The sequence below is a fragment of the Mesoplodon bidens genome, assembly GCF_964165515.1.
Source record: "Mesoplodon bidens genome assembly, chromosome: 14".
Lineage (NCBI taxonomy): Eukaryota > Metazoa > Chordata > Mammalia > Artiodactyla > Ziphiidae > Mesoplodon > Mesoplodon bidens.
Window position 1 is genome coordinate 27,291,128 of NC_138170.1, and position 14,877 is coordinate 27,306,004.

The window sequence follows — 14,877 nt, forward strand, 5'->3', positions numbered from 1 at the left end:
AATAGACTTTTGCACAAAGACTATAATGAGAGACAAATAAGGACATTACATAATGATCAAGGGATCAATTCAATAAGAAGACGTAACAATTGTAAACATATATGCACCAAACATAGGAGCACCTAAATACATAAAGCAAATATTAAGAAACATAAAAGGAGAAACTGACCATAATACAATAATAGTAAGGGATGTTAACACCTCACTTACATCAATGGACAGATAATCCAGATGGAAAATCAGTAAGGAAGCACTGGCTTTAAATGACATATTAGACCATGTTGCTTAGTAGATATATATAGAACATTCCATCCAAAAGCAGCAGAATACACATTCTTTTCAAGTGCTATGGAACATTCTCCAGGATAGATCACATACTGGGCCATAAAACAAGTCTCAATAAATTTAAGAAAATTGAAATCATATCAAGCATCTTTTGTGACTACAAAGCTATAAGACTAGAAATCAACCATAAGAAAAAGAAAGGAGACTTCTCTGGTGGCACAATGGCTAAGAATCTGTCGGCCAATGCAGGGGACATGGGGTAGATCCCAGGTCTGGGAAGATTCCACATGCTGCGGAGCAACTAAACCCACGTGCCACAGCTACTGAGCCTGCACTCTAGAGTCCACAAGCCACAATTATGAGCCCACGTGCCACAACTACTGAAGCCCGCGTGCCTAGAGCCTGTGCTCCACAACGGGAGAAGCCACCTCAATGAGAAAGCTGTGCACTGTAATGAAGAGTAGCCCTTGCTGGCGGCAACTAGAGAAAGCTCGTGCACAACAATGAAGACCCAGCACAGCCAAAAGTAAATAAATTAATTTATTTTAAAAAAAGAAAAGAAAAACACAAAAAGACACAAAGATGTGGAGGCTAAACACTATGCTACAACCAATGAATCACTGAGGAAATCAAATAGGAAATAAAAAAATACCTGGAGACAAATGAAAATGAAAATGCAATGTTCCAAAAATCTATGGGATGCAGCAAAAGCAGTTCTAAGGGGGAAGTTTATAGTGATACAAGCCTACCAAAGGAAACAAGAAAAATTTCAGATAAATAACCTAACCTTACACCTAAAAGAACTAGAAAGAGAAGAACAAATAAAACCTAATGTTTGTAGCAGGAAAGAAATCATAAAGATCAGAGCAGAAATAAAAGAAACAGAGACTAAAAAAAAATAGAAAAGGTTAATGAACCAGACAAAGGTATCACAAAAAAAGAAAATTACAGGTCAATACCACTGATGAACATACATTCAAAAATCCCCAACAAAATACTAGCAAACCAAATTAAACAATACATTAAAAGGATCATACCAGGGGCTTCCCTGGTGGCGCAGTGGTTGAGAGTCCGCCTGCCGATGCAGGGGACACGGGTTCGTGCCCCGATCCGGGAAGATCCCACATGCCGCAGAGCGGCTGGGCCTGTGAGCCATGGCCGCTGAGCCTGCGCGTCCGGAGCCTGTGCTCTGCAACGGGAGAGGCCACAACAGTGAGAGGCCCGCATACCGCAAAAAAAAAAAAAAAAAAAAAAAAAAAAAAAAAAAAAAAAAAAAAGGATCATACCATGATCCAGTGGGATTTATCCCAGGGATGCAAGGATGGTTCAATATCTGCAATGTTTATGTGATATACCACATTAACTATTTGAAAATAAAAATCGTGTATCATCTCAATAGGTGCAGAAAAAACTTTTGACAAAATTCAACTTGCATTTATGATAAAAACTCTCAACAAAGTGAGTATAGAGGGAACATACCTCAACATAATAAAGGCTGTATATGATAAGCCCACAGCTAACATCATGCTCAATGGTGAAAAGTTGAAAGCATTTCCTCTAAGATCAGGAACAAGACTAGGAGGCCCCATCTCACTACTTCTATTCAACATAGTATTGGAGGTCTTAGCCATAGCAATCACTGTTTGCAGATGACAAGATACTATACATAGAACATTCTTAAGACAGTACCAACAAACTACTAGAGCTCATCTATGAATTTGGTAAAGTTGCAGGATAGAAAGTTAATATACAGAAATCTGTTGTGTTTCTATACACTAACAACAAACTATCGGAAAGGAAAATTAAGAAAGCAGTCTCTTTTAGAATTGCATCACAAAGAATAAAATACCTAGGAATAAATCTAACTAAGGTAGTAAAAGACCTGCACTCAAAAAACTGTAGGACACTGGTGAAAGAAATTGAAGACAACACAAACTGATAAAAAGATATATCATGTTCATGGATTGGAATACTTAATAATGCTAAAATGACTGTACTACCCAAGACAATCTACAGATTCAATGCAATCCCTATCAAAATACCAACAGCATTTTTCACAGAACTAGAAATAATTCTAAAATTTGTATGGAAACACAAAGGACCCCAAATAGCCAAAACAATCTTGAGAAAGAAGAACAAAGCTGGAGATATCATGCTCCCTGATTTTAAACTATACTACAAAGCTGCAGTCATCAAAACCATATGGTACTGGCACAAAAGCAAGCACACAGATCAATGGAACTGAAAAGAGAGCCCAGAAATGAGCCCAAAGTTATATGGGCAATTAACCTACAATTGAGGATGAAAGAATATACAATGGGTAAATGACATCCTCTTTAATAAATGGTTTTGGGAAAACTGGACAGCTACATGCAAAAGAATCAAACTGGACTACTCTCTCATACCATGAACAAAAATAAATTCAAAATGGATTAAAGACTTAAATGTAAGACCTGAAACCATAAAATGTCTAGAAGAAAAAACATAGGCAGTACTCCCTTTGACAGCTTACTAATATTTTTCTGATATGTCTCTTCAGGCAAGGGACTCAAAGCCAAAAAAAAAAAAAAAAAACCAAAAAAGAAAAAAACAAGTGGGACTAAAAAACTTTTGCATAGCAAAGAAAACTATCAAAAAACCCAAAAGACCACCTACTGAATGGGAGAAGATATTTGCAAAAGGTATATTAAATAAGGGGTTAATATCCAAAATATACAAGAAACTCATAAGTCAACATCAAAAGAACAAACAACTGGATTAAAAAATGTGCAGAGGATCTGAAGAGACATTTTTCCAAAGAAGACATACAGATGGCACATGGCCAACAGGCACATGAAAAAATGGTGAACATCACTAGTCATCAAGGAAATCCAAATCAAAACCACAAATGAAATATCACTTCACACTTGTCAGAATGGCTATTATCAAAAAGACAAGAAATAACATGTGTTGGCAATGATGTGGAGAAAAGAGAACCATTGTACACTCTGGTGGGAATGTAAATTGGTACAGCCACTGTGCAAAACAGTATGGAGATTCCTCAAAAAATAGCAATTTCACTCCTGGGTATTTATCTGAAGAAAACAAAAACAGTGATTAGAAAAGTTATATGCACACCTATGTTCATTGCAGCATTATTTACAATAGCCAAGATGTGGCAGAAACCCATGTACCCACGAATGGATGAATGGATAAAGAAGATGTGGTGTATATATATATATATATATATATATATATATATATATATATAAAATAAAAAAGACACACACATATATATAATAAAATAGAATGAAATCTTGCTATTTGTGACAACATGGATGGACCTAGAATATTATGCTAAGTGACATAGGTCAGACAAAGACAAATACTGTATGATTTTACTTATATGTGGAATCTGAAAAATAAAACAGATGCACAAACATAAGAAAACAGAAACGGACTCATAGATACAGAGAAGAAACATGTTGCTACCAGAGGGGAGGTGTATGGGGGAGGAAAGAAATAGGTGAGGGAGATTAAGAGGTACAAACTTCCAGCTTCAAAATAAATGAGTCACAGGTATAAAATGTACAGTGTGGGGAATATAGCCAATAATTTTAGTATGTTTTTATAATGACATAGTGCAACTAGACTTACTGTTGTGATCATTTTGAAAAGTATAAAAACACCAAATCACTATGTTGTTAAACAGGAACTAACATAGTGTTGTAACTCAATTATACTTCAAAACCAACCAATCAAACAAACTCATATTAAAGGGGATCAGATATGCGGTTACCAAAAGCAGGGGATAGGGGGAGGGGGAATTGGATGAAGGTTGTCAAATAATACAAACTTCCAGTTATAAGATAAACAAGTAAAAGATATGTAATGTAAAACATAATAAATGTACTTAACATTGCTGTATGTTATATATGAAAGTTGTTAAGAGAGTAAATCCAAGAGTTCTCATCGTAAGATAAAAGTTTTTTTCTTATGTCTTTAATTTTGTATCTATATGATATGATGGATATTCACTAATCTTATTGTGGTAATCATTTCATGATGAATGTAAATTAAATCATTGTGCTGTACACCTTCAACTTATAGTGTTGTATGTCCATTATATCTCAATAAAACTGGAAGAAAAAAAGGAAAGATGTCTACTCAGATCTGCCCATTTTTCAATTTTTTTTTATTGTTTGTTTGTTTGTTTTTTGTTATTGAGTTGTATGAGTTCTTTATTTTGGATATTAACCCCTTATCAGATATATGATTTGCAAATATCTTCTACCATTTGGTATGTTACCTTTTCATTTCAATGATAGTTTTGTTTTTGTTTTTGTTCTGCTTTTTTTTTTTTCCTGGGCAGAGGCTTTTTAGTTTGATGTAGTCCCACTAGTTTATTTTTGCTTGTTTTGCTTGCACTTTTGGCATCACATCCAAAAAAAAATTGTTACGAAGACCAATTACTCTGTGTTTTCTTCTAGTAGTTTTACAGTTTCTAGTCTTACCTTTAGGTCTTCAATCCATCTTGAGTCAATTTTTGTGTCTGATGTAAGATAAGGGTCCAATTTCATTCTTCTGCATTTGGTTATCCAGTTTGAAAGGAGAGATTTTTATTTGGAAAGACTCAAGCATATGTTTACTGATCAAGGTAAAGAAAAGAAGGAACATCTGAAGCTGTAAGAGGGAAGGTAAATAGTTGTGGGAACTTTTCCCAGAGGAGAAGTTGACTTCAGCAGGTGACAGTGATTCCCATTTCTCTTACACAGGAGATGAGGAGGAGTTGGATGAAAAGATGGTGAACAGTAGGGAAGTTGAAGTTTTCATAATGAATGGTGGTCATTTCAGTGAAGTGGGAGGCAAATGCCTTTTCTAAGAGCAAGAAGGATAGAAGCAGGTCTAGGATTTTAAGTAGAGAAGAAAGGATTATAAATGGGTGCTGTGAGCAGAAATAGAAGTCAAAGGATGGTTGAACAGCCTTGAGGGTCCAAATGATACTGAGAAACACAAATGTGCTGTGGTGCTAGTTGCCATGGTCACAACCTTTTGTCCCCATGACAGTAGAAGGGGGAGGAATTGACAGTGTTGGTATGATGAAGATCAAGATGTTAAAGGAAGCTAAAGATTTAGAAATGGTTTAGTCAAATTGGTGGCTCATGGAAGTACAGAAACATGGGGTGAGTAGCTTCTAACATTTATTCTGCCAAGCCCTGTGCTGGGCCCCTTACATTAAGTATTCTTAATACTTACAAATGCCTAAGGTAGATATTATAAACTCTATTTTATACCTGAGAAAACTGTAGCTTATGGAAGCCACATAACTTACTCAAACTCACCTGCTGATTAATGGAGAAGCCAGGGATCAAACTCAGATCTCTCTGAATTGGAAGCTTGGATAGAAGAAAATTCAGGATAGAAGGGAAAAATGCCAACAGATTTTAAAAAATCAGAAATGAAGACAAGGATTAGAGTAATGTGTAGGCCCCATGGAAATTAGGCAGAGGAAGAGGTGGATGGAAAGGGGGCACAGAGAGGAATTTCAGAGCTTGTAGTCTTGCTGATAGAGCAATGTTAATAGAATTTAAAGGAAAAAGTGAGGCTGTGAATGCATTGCCTATGTGGCATGAGGAACATGGTTGGCATAGTTGGGATCCATGAAGTCAAGGTATTGGGTGGGTTATCAGTGTTGATGTTGAAGTGCCTCAGGATGATGGCAGAGAATGAGGTGGATAGGGAATCTGTGAGCCAAGTGGTTAAATTCCTGAGGAGCATGACCACAGCTCAACCTGGTGCCCTACTTCATCAGGAGGGTTGAGAAATTCGGGGGTCAGAAGAACAGTTTAAACGTGGCAGTGCAGAGTATTGAGAGTCTGTAAATCTACTGAGGCAGGAGACAAAAAATCAGTTCATTTAAAGTGAATAAGGGGAAAGAGGTAGTTCTTTGAAGAGGGCTTCAAAGTGATTTGGAAAGGGTCCGAGAAATGATACAATCCATTATACTAATGTGGAAGCAGATGCAGAGAGGCAGAATGATTTGCTTAAGTTCACACAATAAATGCGTGGCAGTGGAGGGGGTGGGTGGGACAGTATGGTTGAATGGTCAGGAAATAGAGTTTGGAATGAGATTGACTTGAGTTTGAATATCAGTGTGATCACTTTCACTGTGAGGCTTGAGGTATTACCTAATCTCTCAGCTTTCTCATGTGTAAAATGAGATATATAATATCTATAGCAAAGGATTGTTGTAAGGACTTAATGGTGAATAGGAAGTGCTTACTTTCTGTATTGTGTTTGGCACCAGAAAGTGCCGAATACATTTTAACTACTAAACTGGAACTGAACTAAAGGGCCCCAACTCTTAGTCTAGTACTCTTCTGGTCATTCCACACTGACCTGACATTCTATTTAGAGGGCATTCATGTTAGGCCATCTTCATTGGAGTTTCCTACACTAGTCACTCCAAACTCACACACCCTTGCTGGTAAGAGCTCATGTCAGATCTCTGGCCTCTGAGGGGGCTAAAAAAAACCCTGCTGACAGTGGCAGAAGCTAGTTTAACCAGTACTATACATTTCTGGTCTACATACCCATATTCTTCCTGTGATGTACATACAAAAAGCTTTTTGCTGAGTGAGACGCTAAAATTGGTGATTGAAGGGATCTTCTCTCATATATTTCAAGAGGTCTTTAAAAATATGGAAGGCTCCATACTCTCCCTACCTCTCCTACGTCTGTCTGAAATTGTTTAAGCATGAGTAATGAAACAAGGTGAGGACAGCCAGAAATTATCTAGAAACAGACAGGTTTAGCCACTTGCTCAGTTCCTTGCAAACCAGGACTTGTAACCCATTCTCCTCACTACTGGTTTATTTTTAAAATGTGTTTTTTTGTGTGTGTGTTACGCAGGCCTCTCACTGTTGTGGCCTCTCCCGTTGCGGAGCACAGGCTCCAGACGCACAGGCTCAGCGGCCATGGCCCACGGGCCCAGCCGCTCCACGGCATGTGGGATCTTCCCGGACCAGGGCACAAACCCGTGTCCCCTGAATCGGCAGGCGGACCCTCAACCACTGCGCCACCAGGGAAGCCCTAAAATGTGTTTTTAATTAATAACTACAATTTTTTTTAAAAAAAGCAGTACATACACGAGGGAAAGAATTCCAAAAGTGCATACATAGTAAAAATTATCTTCCTCCTACTTCAGGTCCCTTCCTCCCACTTCAGGTCCCTTCCTCCCAATCTCTCTCCTGGCTGCCACTACTGTTGACAGTTCCTTGGATATCCTTTCAGAAATATTCTATCTGTGTAGTATTTTATGTATATATAGGCATATATATGAATTTTTTCTTTGTGATTTTAAAAGAAATATTTATTTATTTATTTATTTATTTGGCTGCCCTGGGTCTTAGTTGTGGCACTTGGGATCTTCATTATGGTGTGTGGGATCTTTAGTTGTGGCATGCAGGATCTTTAGTTGCAGCATGCGGGCTCTTAGTTGAGGCATGCGGGATCTAGTTCCCTGACCAGGGATCGAACTGGGCCCCTGGCATTGGGAGTGTGGAGTCTTAACCTCTGGACCACTAGGGAAGTCCCGTGATTTTTTAATTGAGGTATAAATGACATACAACATTAGTAATTTCTGGTGTACAACATAATGATTTGATATTTGTATATGTTGTGAAAGAAGTGTAGTTAACATCCATCACCATACATAGTTACAGAACTTTTTTTCTTGTGGTGAGAATTTTTAAGATCTAGTCAACTAGCTACTTTCAATTATGCGATACAGTATTCTTTTTGGTTTTTTTCTTTTTTCTTTCATCAAATATGTCTTCAGTTTTTTATTCAACCAAACAAAAAGATTCTACAATCAATCCCACTTGCATTTTTTCCTTGAAATATAGTTGATTTACAATGTTGTGTTAATTACTGCTGTACAGCATATATGCATTCTTTTTTTTAAAAAATAAATTTATTTATTTATTTATGGCTGTATTGGGTACTCGTTGCTGTGCGTGGGCTTCCTCTAGTTGCGGCGAGTGGGGGCCACTCTTCGTTGCAGTGCGCGGGCCTCTCACTGTCGTGGCCTCTCCTGCTGTGGAGCACAGGCCCCAGGCGTGCAGGCTTCAGTAGTTGTGGCACGTGGGCTCAGCAGTTGTGGCTTGCAGGCTCTAGAGTGGAGGCTTAGTAGCTGTGGCACATGGGCTCAGCTGCTCTGTGGCATGTGGGATCCTCCCGGGCCAGGGCTCGAACCCATGTCCCCTGCATTGGCAGGCAGACTCCCAACCACTGCGCCACCAGGGAAGCTCCTACATTCTTTTTTAAAATATTCTTTTCCACTATGGTTTATCATAGGATATTGAATATAGTACTCTGTGCTATATAGTATGACCTTGTTGTTTATCTCCTTTTCTCTTTTTCCTGAAGTATAGTTGATGTACAATATTGTATAAGTTTCAGGTGTACAACAAAGTGATTCACAATTTTTAAAGGTTATATCCCATTTATAGTTATTATAAAATTTTGGTTATATTCCCTGTGCTGTACAATATATCCTTGTATCTTATTCATTTTATACATAGTAGTTTGTACCTCTTAATCCCCTCCCCTATCTTGCCCCTCCCCACTTCCCTCTCCCAACTTGTAACCACTAGTTTGTTCTCTATATCTGTGAGTCTGTTTCTTTTTTCTTGTATTCACTAGTTATTTTATTTTTTAGATTCCACATATAAGTGATATCATACAGTATTTTTCTTTCTCTGTCTGACTTATTTCACTTGGCATAATACCCTCCAGGTCTACCATCCATGCTGTTGCTAATGGCAATATTTCATTCTTTTTTATGGCTGAGTAGTATTCCATTGTGTGTGTGTGTGTGTGTGTGTGTGTGTGTGTGTGTGTACCACATCTTCTTTATCCATTCATCTGCTGATGGACACTTAGGTTGCTTGAATATTTTTTTCTAAATGAAAACATGCTCTATATACTGTTTCATGCATTTTTTTTCACTCAACCCTACAATTTGAAGACAGTTTCATATCTGAATATAGAGTCTTTTCTCTTTCTCCTTAATGATTGCATAATTATCCATGGCATAAATTATTTAGCCTCAACTTCCAGTTTGGTTCTTATGTGCCTTTTTTTGTTGATGGCACCATTTTCCCGGCTACTCTGCTCCAAACCTTGGAGTAATACCCAACATCCTCCTTCCCCATACCTAGTAAATCATGCCAATTCTGCTTTTACAACGTTTTTCCTACTTGTCCATTCTTTTTCATTCTCATTGCCACTTCCTTGGTTTAGGCCTTAACATTTTCTATAGTATTTTCCTGTCTCCAAATTTTCTATTTCTGTCCACCTTGCACACTTGCTTTAGATCAAGTTTCCTAAGACCAAGATTTGGTTTGTGTCACTACTCTTCTTAAAAACCTTCAGTGGATTCCCAGTCATTGTGTTATATATTAAAACTCAAGCAGTGATCAATAAATATGATTTAAAAATTCTAATCTGGTGAATTTATGAAATGCAGATGCCTGGATAAGAATGTCCCTATGTAGGACCTTTGGTCTGTATTAAAAAAAAAAAGGATCCAAAGTGCTTTTGATGCAGTTGGTTGTTGGACCAGTGGAGCCATTAGAATAAAGTACAAATTTCTCTTCCCGGTATTCCTTTTCCAAGATGCTTTTCCAGCCCCATCTCTTGCTACTACTTCTCTACACACCAGTGCAAATGAAGTTTTTGTTGGCTTTCTGGGTGCTCCTCACACCTTCCAATCACATCTTTTAAAAATGTTCAGGCTTAGTTTCTCAATGAATCCTTTGCAGCCAGAAGTGATCACTGTGCTCGATTCTCTGAACTGGCTTACAGGTACATTATGCCTTATCTCTTAGTTTCGGGTTTCTCAGTTTTGAGCTTTTCCTCAACTTGTAAGATCGCTGTCCGCAGAAACCTAGTTAGTCCTTTCTTAATATTCGTGCCTATAGAGGCTTTTGTACTTTGAGGCAAGGGTCTTAAGAATTTGTAGGTTTAGTGCCATTGCCGGACTTAATCTCCGTTGCATATGAAGTCGTTAACTGCTCCTGCCTTATAGTGGAGCTTTTAACACGTGTTTGCGGATTCTAGGGATAACTTGTGGAGCCCCATCTCCCAGAGAACTACAATCCCAGCGGGCATTGTGCGGAACGTCTGCGGACGTGGTGACGCTAGGGGGCGTGCCGCATGTGAGGGAGGGGTCGTCCTGTGGGTAGCAGGAGGCTCAGGAGGCTGTGGAGACTGGGGTGAGAGAGAGGAGAGAGAGAGAGAGAGAGAGCGCGAGAGAGAGGGAGAGAGAGAGGGAGAGAGAGAGAGCGCGAGCGAGCGAAAGGTGAGCCGAGCTGAAGGAGGGCAAACGCTGCCGGGCACCCCCAGTCTATGGAGCGGGGTAAGATGGCGGAGGCGGAGAGCCTGGAGACAGCGGCGGAGCACGAGCGGATCCTCCGAGAGATCGAGAGCACCGACACGGCCTGCATCGGGCCCACGCTCAGGTACCCTGGGTACCGGGGCCACAGATGGGCGGGCACGGGCGGGACTCGGGGGCAGGCTCCCTCGGGGCTGTGCGCCCGGCCGGCCACCCGCAGGGCCAGCGCCGGCCCCTCCCTTCGGAGAGCCAGGCGAGCGACCTCCACCCTCGGTGAGGCGGGTCCCCCTCCGCAGTCCCGCCGTGGGGTCCCTTCCCGACCGTCGGCGCCGGCAGCCCCGTTACTCTGTAGGCTCCTGCCTCCCTCGGGGCTGGGGCAGCCGTCGTTCTCCCTCCGAGGCTAGACCGGCGCGGGCAGCGGGAGCGCGCCCGGCAGGTGGTGGCTTTTAGCAGAGCTTCCCCCTGAGGACATCACTCTTCTGTCTCCGACCCAAACCCCGTCCTGCCCTAGACCCAAGACCTGCTCTTCAGGCAAAACAGAATTCACCCCACGGTCTCTTGCTCGGAAATTAAACTCTTGCCTCAGAATCACAACCACTTCTCAGAATCGAGTTTTTGAAAATCCTAGGCCTGGAAGGAGGGAAGTTTCCTTCAGCCTCTCCTGTGAGCGGGTGCTCGCTGAGCCCTGTCAGGAGGACGACCTCCCCAAATGTGAAGCCTCCTGGTACTCCTCACCGAAGAGACGTTATCTCCCCTCCGTTCCCTGTGACCATTACTTTGCCCACACACCCCCATTTTATTTGGAGTTGTCAAAACAAGCCGCCACCCACCTCAACTTATTTAACAAAACTTAGGTACCACTTACTATGTAAAGTGCAAGACATTTATTAAGCGATTTACAAGTATAACTTATTCAAACCGCACAACAGCCTTATTAGGAAGGTACTATTATTATTGCCCTCATTTTACAGATGAAGCACAGAGAGGTTAAGTGACTTGCCCAAGGTCACAGAGAAAATAAAGTAGGAGAGTCATGATTCCTGCTCACGCATTCTGGATCCAGAGTCTGCATTCTTAATCTCTGTTTTTCTGCCTCAATTGGGGATCACCATCTACCAGTACTTTATGGTAATTACTCACCAGGCGCAATTTCAAAATACCTTTTTCTTTCCCCTCAGTTTATTAGTGCCCTAGAACTAGCTTATCTTCGTCCTTCCTGTGGCACCTTCTGATCTCCATGCAGCCAACAGAGAGAATTATCTTACCCACCTTGTACAGTCTTGGGTCGCTGTTCCTCCCTTCAAAAAGGTTATTACTCACTGCTTGTTTTTTCATAGGGAGAGTTGCCTCATGAAAATGTTTGAAGGAGGGGCAGGCTGGAGACTAGACTCCTCATTTCCACCTGCACAGCGTCCTTCTCCAGGGCATATTGTTAGCACAGTGTAACCAGTGCCATCCCTGGACATGGGACATGACCATCCTTAGTAGTTTGCTTTTTGTCCCTTACTGCATTATGATCATGACTGTCATGCTCCTCTCTTTTCACATTTTCTTGAGTTCTCAAGGGTGAATGACCCGCATTTCATTATCTTTACGTTTATAAAAACTAAGGACTACTTACTGGTATTCTATGTACATTATTAATGGTTATTAATATTTGGTTTTCATGAAACAAAATGTTATTAGAGTTACTGAGGATGCTGTTTCAGTATTTTACTAAGAAATTTGGCTGCTGAGCTATATAGTTGGCAGCCAAGCAAAGCTCCTGCTGGAACAGTTGGGATTACCAGAGTTTTTAGGAAGGATTCTTCATCAGAATACCATCAATGTTGTCTTGAGTTGGTTGCGGTTTTTAATTGCTGTTGTTCTTCGTTTATAGGATAAATGACTTAATTTAGTGTTATCAATTTAGTTTGTTGTGATTTATTATGTTAGCTCTCCACTGAATAGTAATGCATATTTGTTCAACTGAATTTTGGCCTGTAATTTTCCATTATCTTGTCTGAAGAAGTATACATGTTATGTTTAAAATATGTTACCCATTCTCCCGCAGATTTGCCTCACTGGTATCACTGAGTTCTTTTTTCACTGGGAAGTCAGGTTTTGTTGGGGTAGATGGACTAGGGATCTTTTGTCCTAAGGGGACATGGTAAAAAAAAAAAAAAAAAAGTTTTGAAAACCGCTGCACTATCCTACTACTTTTAGTTGCTTTTCCTGACTCCCTTTTATCATGATTAGGGGCTTTTCATTTTTGGCCTCGTCTGGTCTTTGGTGGATAACCCTAAATCTTACTATCGGACCCAAGGTTCAATCACTAGAACATCCTATAATACAAGTAATATTCACGGTCTTTGTCTTTAGTCTAGCTTGTTCTTCCCATATTCACAGGGGATGATCTCATCTTTCTTCCTTATTCCATGCAGAGGCAGCAGCATGCACAGACTTGATGTTTCACATCTCAGGCTTTACCCTGGGTGCACTTCCATAATCATTATCTCCTGGTTTTCCATCACAGTTATTAAACAGGTTTGATAAAGGCAGTAGGCTCTCTTCCCTAACTTGACTCTTAACTGTAAATCTCAAAATCTATCCCTCTTCATAGTCTTTCCTGTTTCTTCTGAGGTAGCATTTTTAAGGCACCGGGTTCTTAGCTGTTCCTGAGACAGGTTTTGTAAGTGAAGAGGAACTAGATAATAATAATTTGTGGTACCAAATTATTCTTCCAGTTTTATCCCTTTTTGTTTGAGGAGCCACAGTGGCTTGACTTTTTCATTATATAACAAACCTGATTTAAGCTTTAACAGTAAATGCAATGTTAGTTGATTCCCATGTATCATAAGGAGTGCCTTTCCTTACTTACTGTAATTCTGAAAGTCCCAAGCTTATCCATGCATATAGAGGCTGTTGCCTAGCAAATTCTTTTGGGAAAGCAGCCATCTCTTTCTTCTCTGTCTTCATCTCAAAAATTATTTTGTTAACTACAAGTCCTGATTTTGCAGATGAATAAAGAGGCCCATAAGATGTTAGGGCATGTCTTGTTTTTAAAATAATATTGATTCTTGCCTTGTAGTGCTAATACTAAAATAGTGATCACAAATCACTCACGAACAATAGCTTCATATTTCCATTTTTCAAACCACGTTTACATATCTCTAGTCTTCTTTCACATCAGTTATTCAGAATAAGCCATTTCCTCACTTTGTTCTCTGGGTGCTAGCAATTAACGTTCAGTTTTAATTGCTATTTAAGATTTTAAAACAGACTTTTAAATTTAACAGTGAAATACATTGCCTTTAAAACAGTAGCTTTATTGGGATATAATTCATATCCCGTACAGTTCACCCATTTAAACTATACAATTCAGTGTTTTTTTAGTTTATTCACAGAGTTGTGTTAACAGTCACCACAGTCTAATTTTAGAACGTTTTCATCACCCCCAAAAGAAACCCCATACCCATTAGCAGCCACTCTTCATTCTGTCCCCCTTCCCAAGGCCCTCACTACTTTCTGTCTTTATGGGTTTGCCTATTCTGTTCACTTTGTATAAATGGAATCATACAACGTTTTGAGGAACTGCCAGACTGTTTAACAAAATGTCTGTACCGTTTTGCATTCCTGCCAGCAATGTGTAAGTGTTCCAGTTTCTTCATATCCTTGTCAGCACTTGTTAGTATCTTTTTTTTTTTTTTTTTTGCGGTACGCCGGCCTCCCACTGCCGTGGCCTCTCCCGCTGCGGAGCACAGGCTCCGGACGCGTAGGCTCAGCGGCCATGGCTCACGGGCCCAGCCGCTCCGCGGCATGTGGGATCCTCCCGGACCGGGGCACAAACCCGCGCCCCCTGCATTGGCAGGTGGACTCTCAAACACTGCGCCACCAGGGAAGCCCACTTGTTAGTATCTTTTATATTTTAGCCATCCTAGTGGATACGAAGTTGTGTCTCACTGTCGTTTTGATTTGCATTTCCCTAATGGTTAATGTTTTCATGTGCTTATTATTTATTTATCTTTTTGGGAGCAATGTGTATTGAGATCCTTTGCTCAGTTTTTACTTGGGTTGTCTTTTTATTATTGAGTTGTAAGAGTTCTTTATATATTCTGGATATGTCTCTTACCAGGAATAGGATTTGCAAATACTTTCTTCCATTCTTTTGGTTTGTTTTTTCATTTTCCTTGTTGCACAAAAGTTAAATTTTGATGTAAGTCCATTATATCTAG

At 40.0% G+C, this 14,877-nt stretch overlaps 1 protein-coding gene across 3 annotated transcripts in view; it reads left to right on the forward strand.

The window, feature by feature from the left end:
* Positions 1-10,491: 10,491 nt before the first annotated feature.
* The window catches only part of EXOC6B (exocyst complex component 6B), a 722,789-nt gene continuing 718,403 nt past the window's right edge, over positions 10,492-14,877 (forward strand). For all 3 annotated transcript variants that reach the window (XM_081253931.1, XM_081253933.1, XM_081253934.1), the window contains exon 1: positions 10,492-10,790. In XM_081253931.1, the coding sequence (XP_081110057.1) occupies positions 10,678-10,790 (113 nt within the window). In that variant the 5' untranslated portion in view covers positions 10,492-10,677. The remainder of the gene's footprint in view (positions 10,791-14,877) is intronic.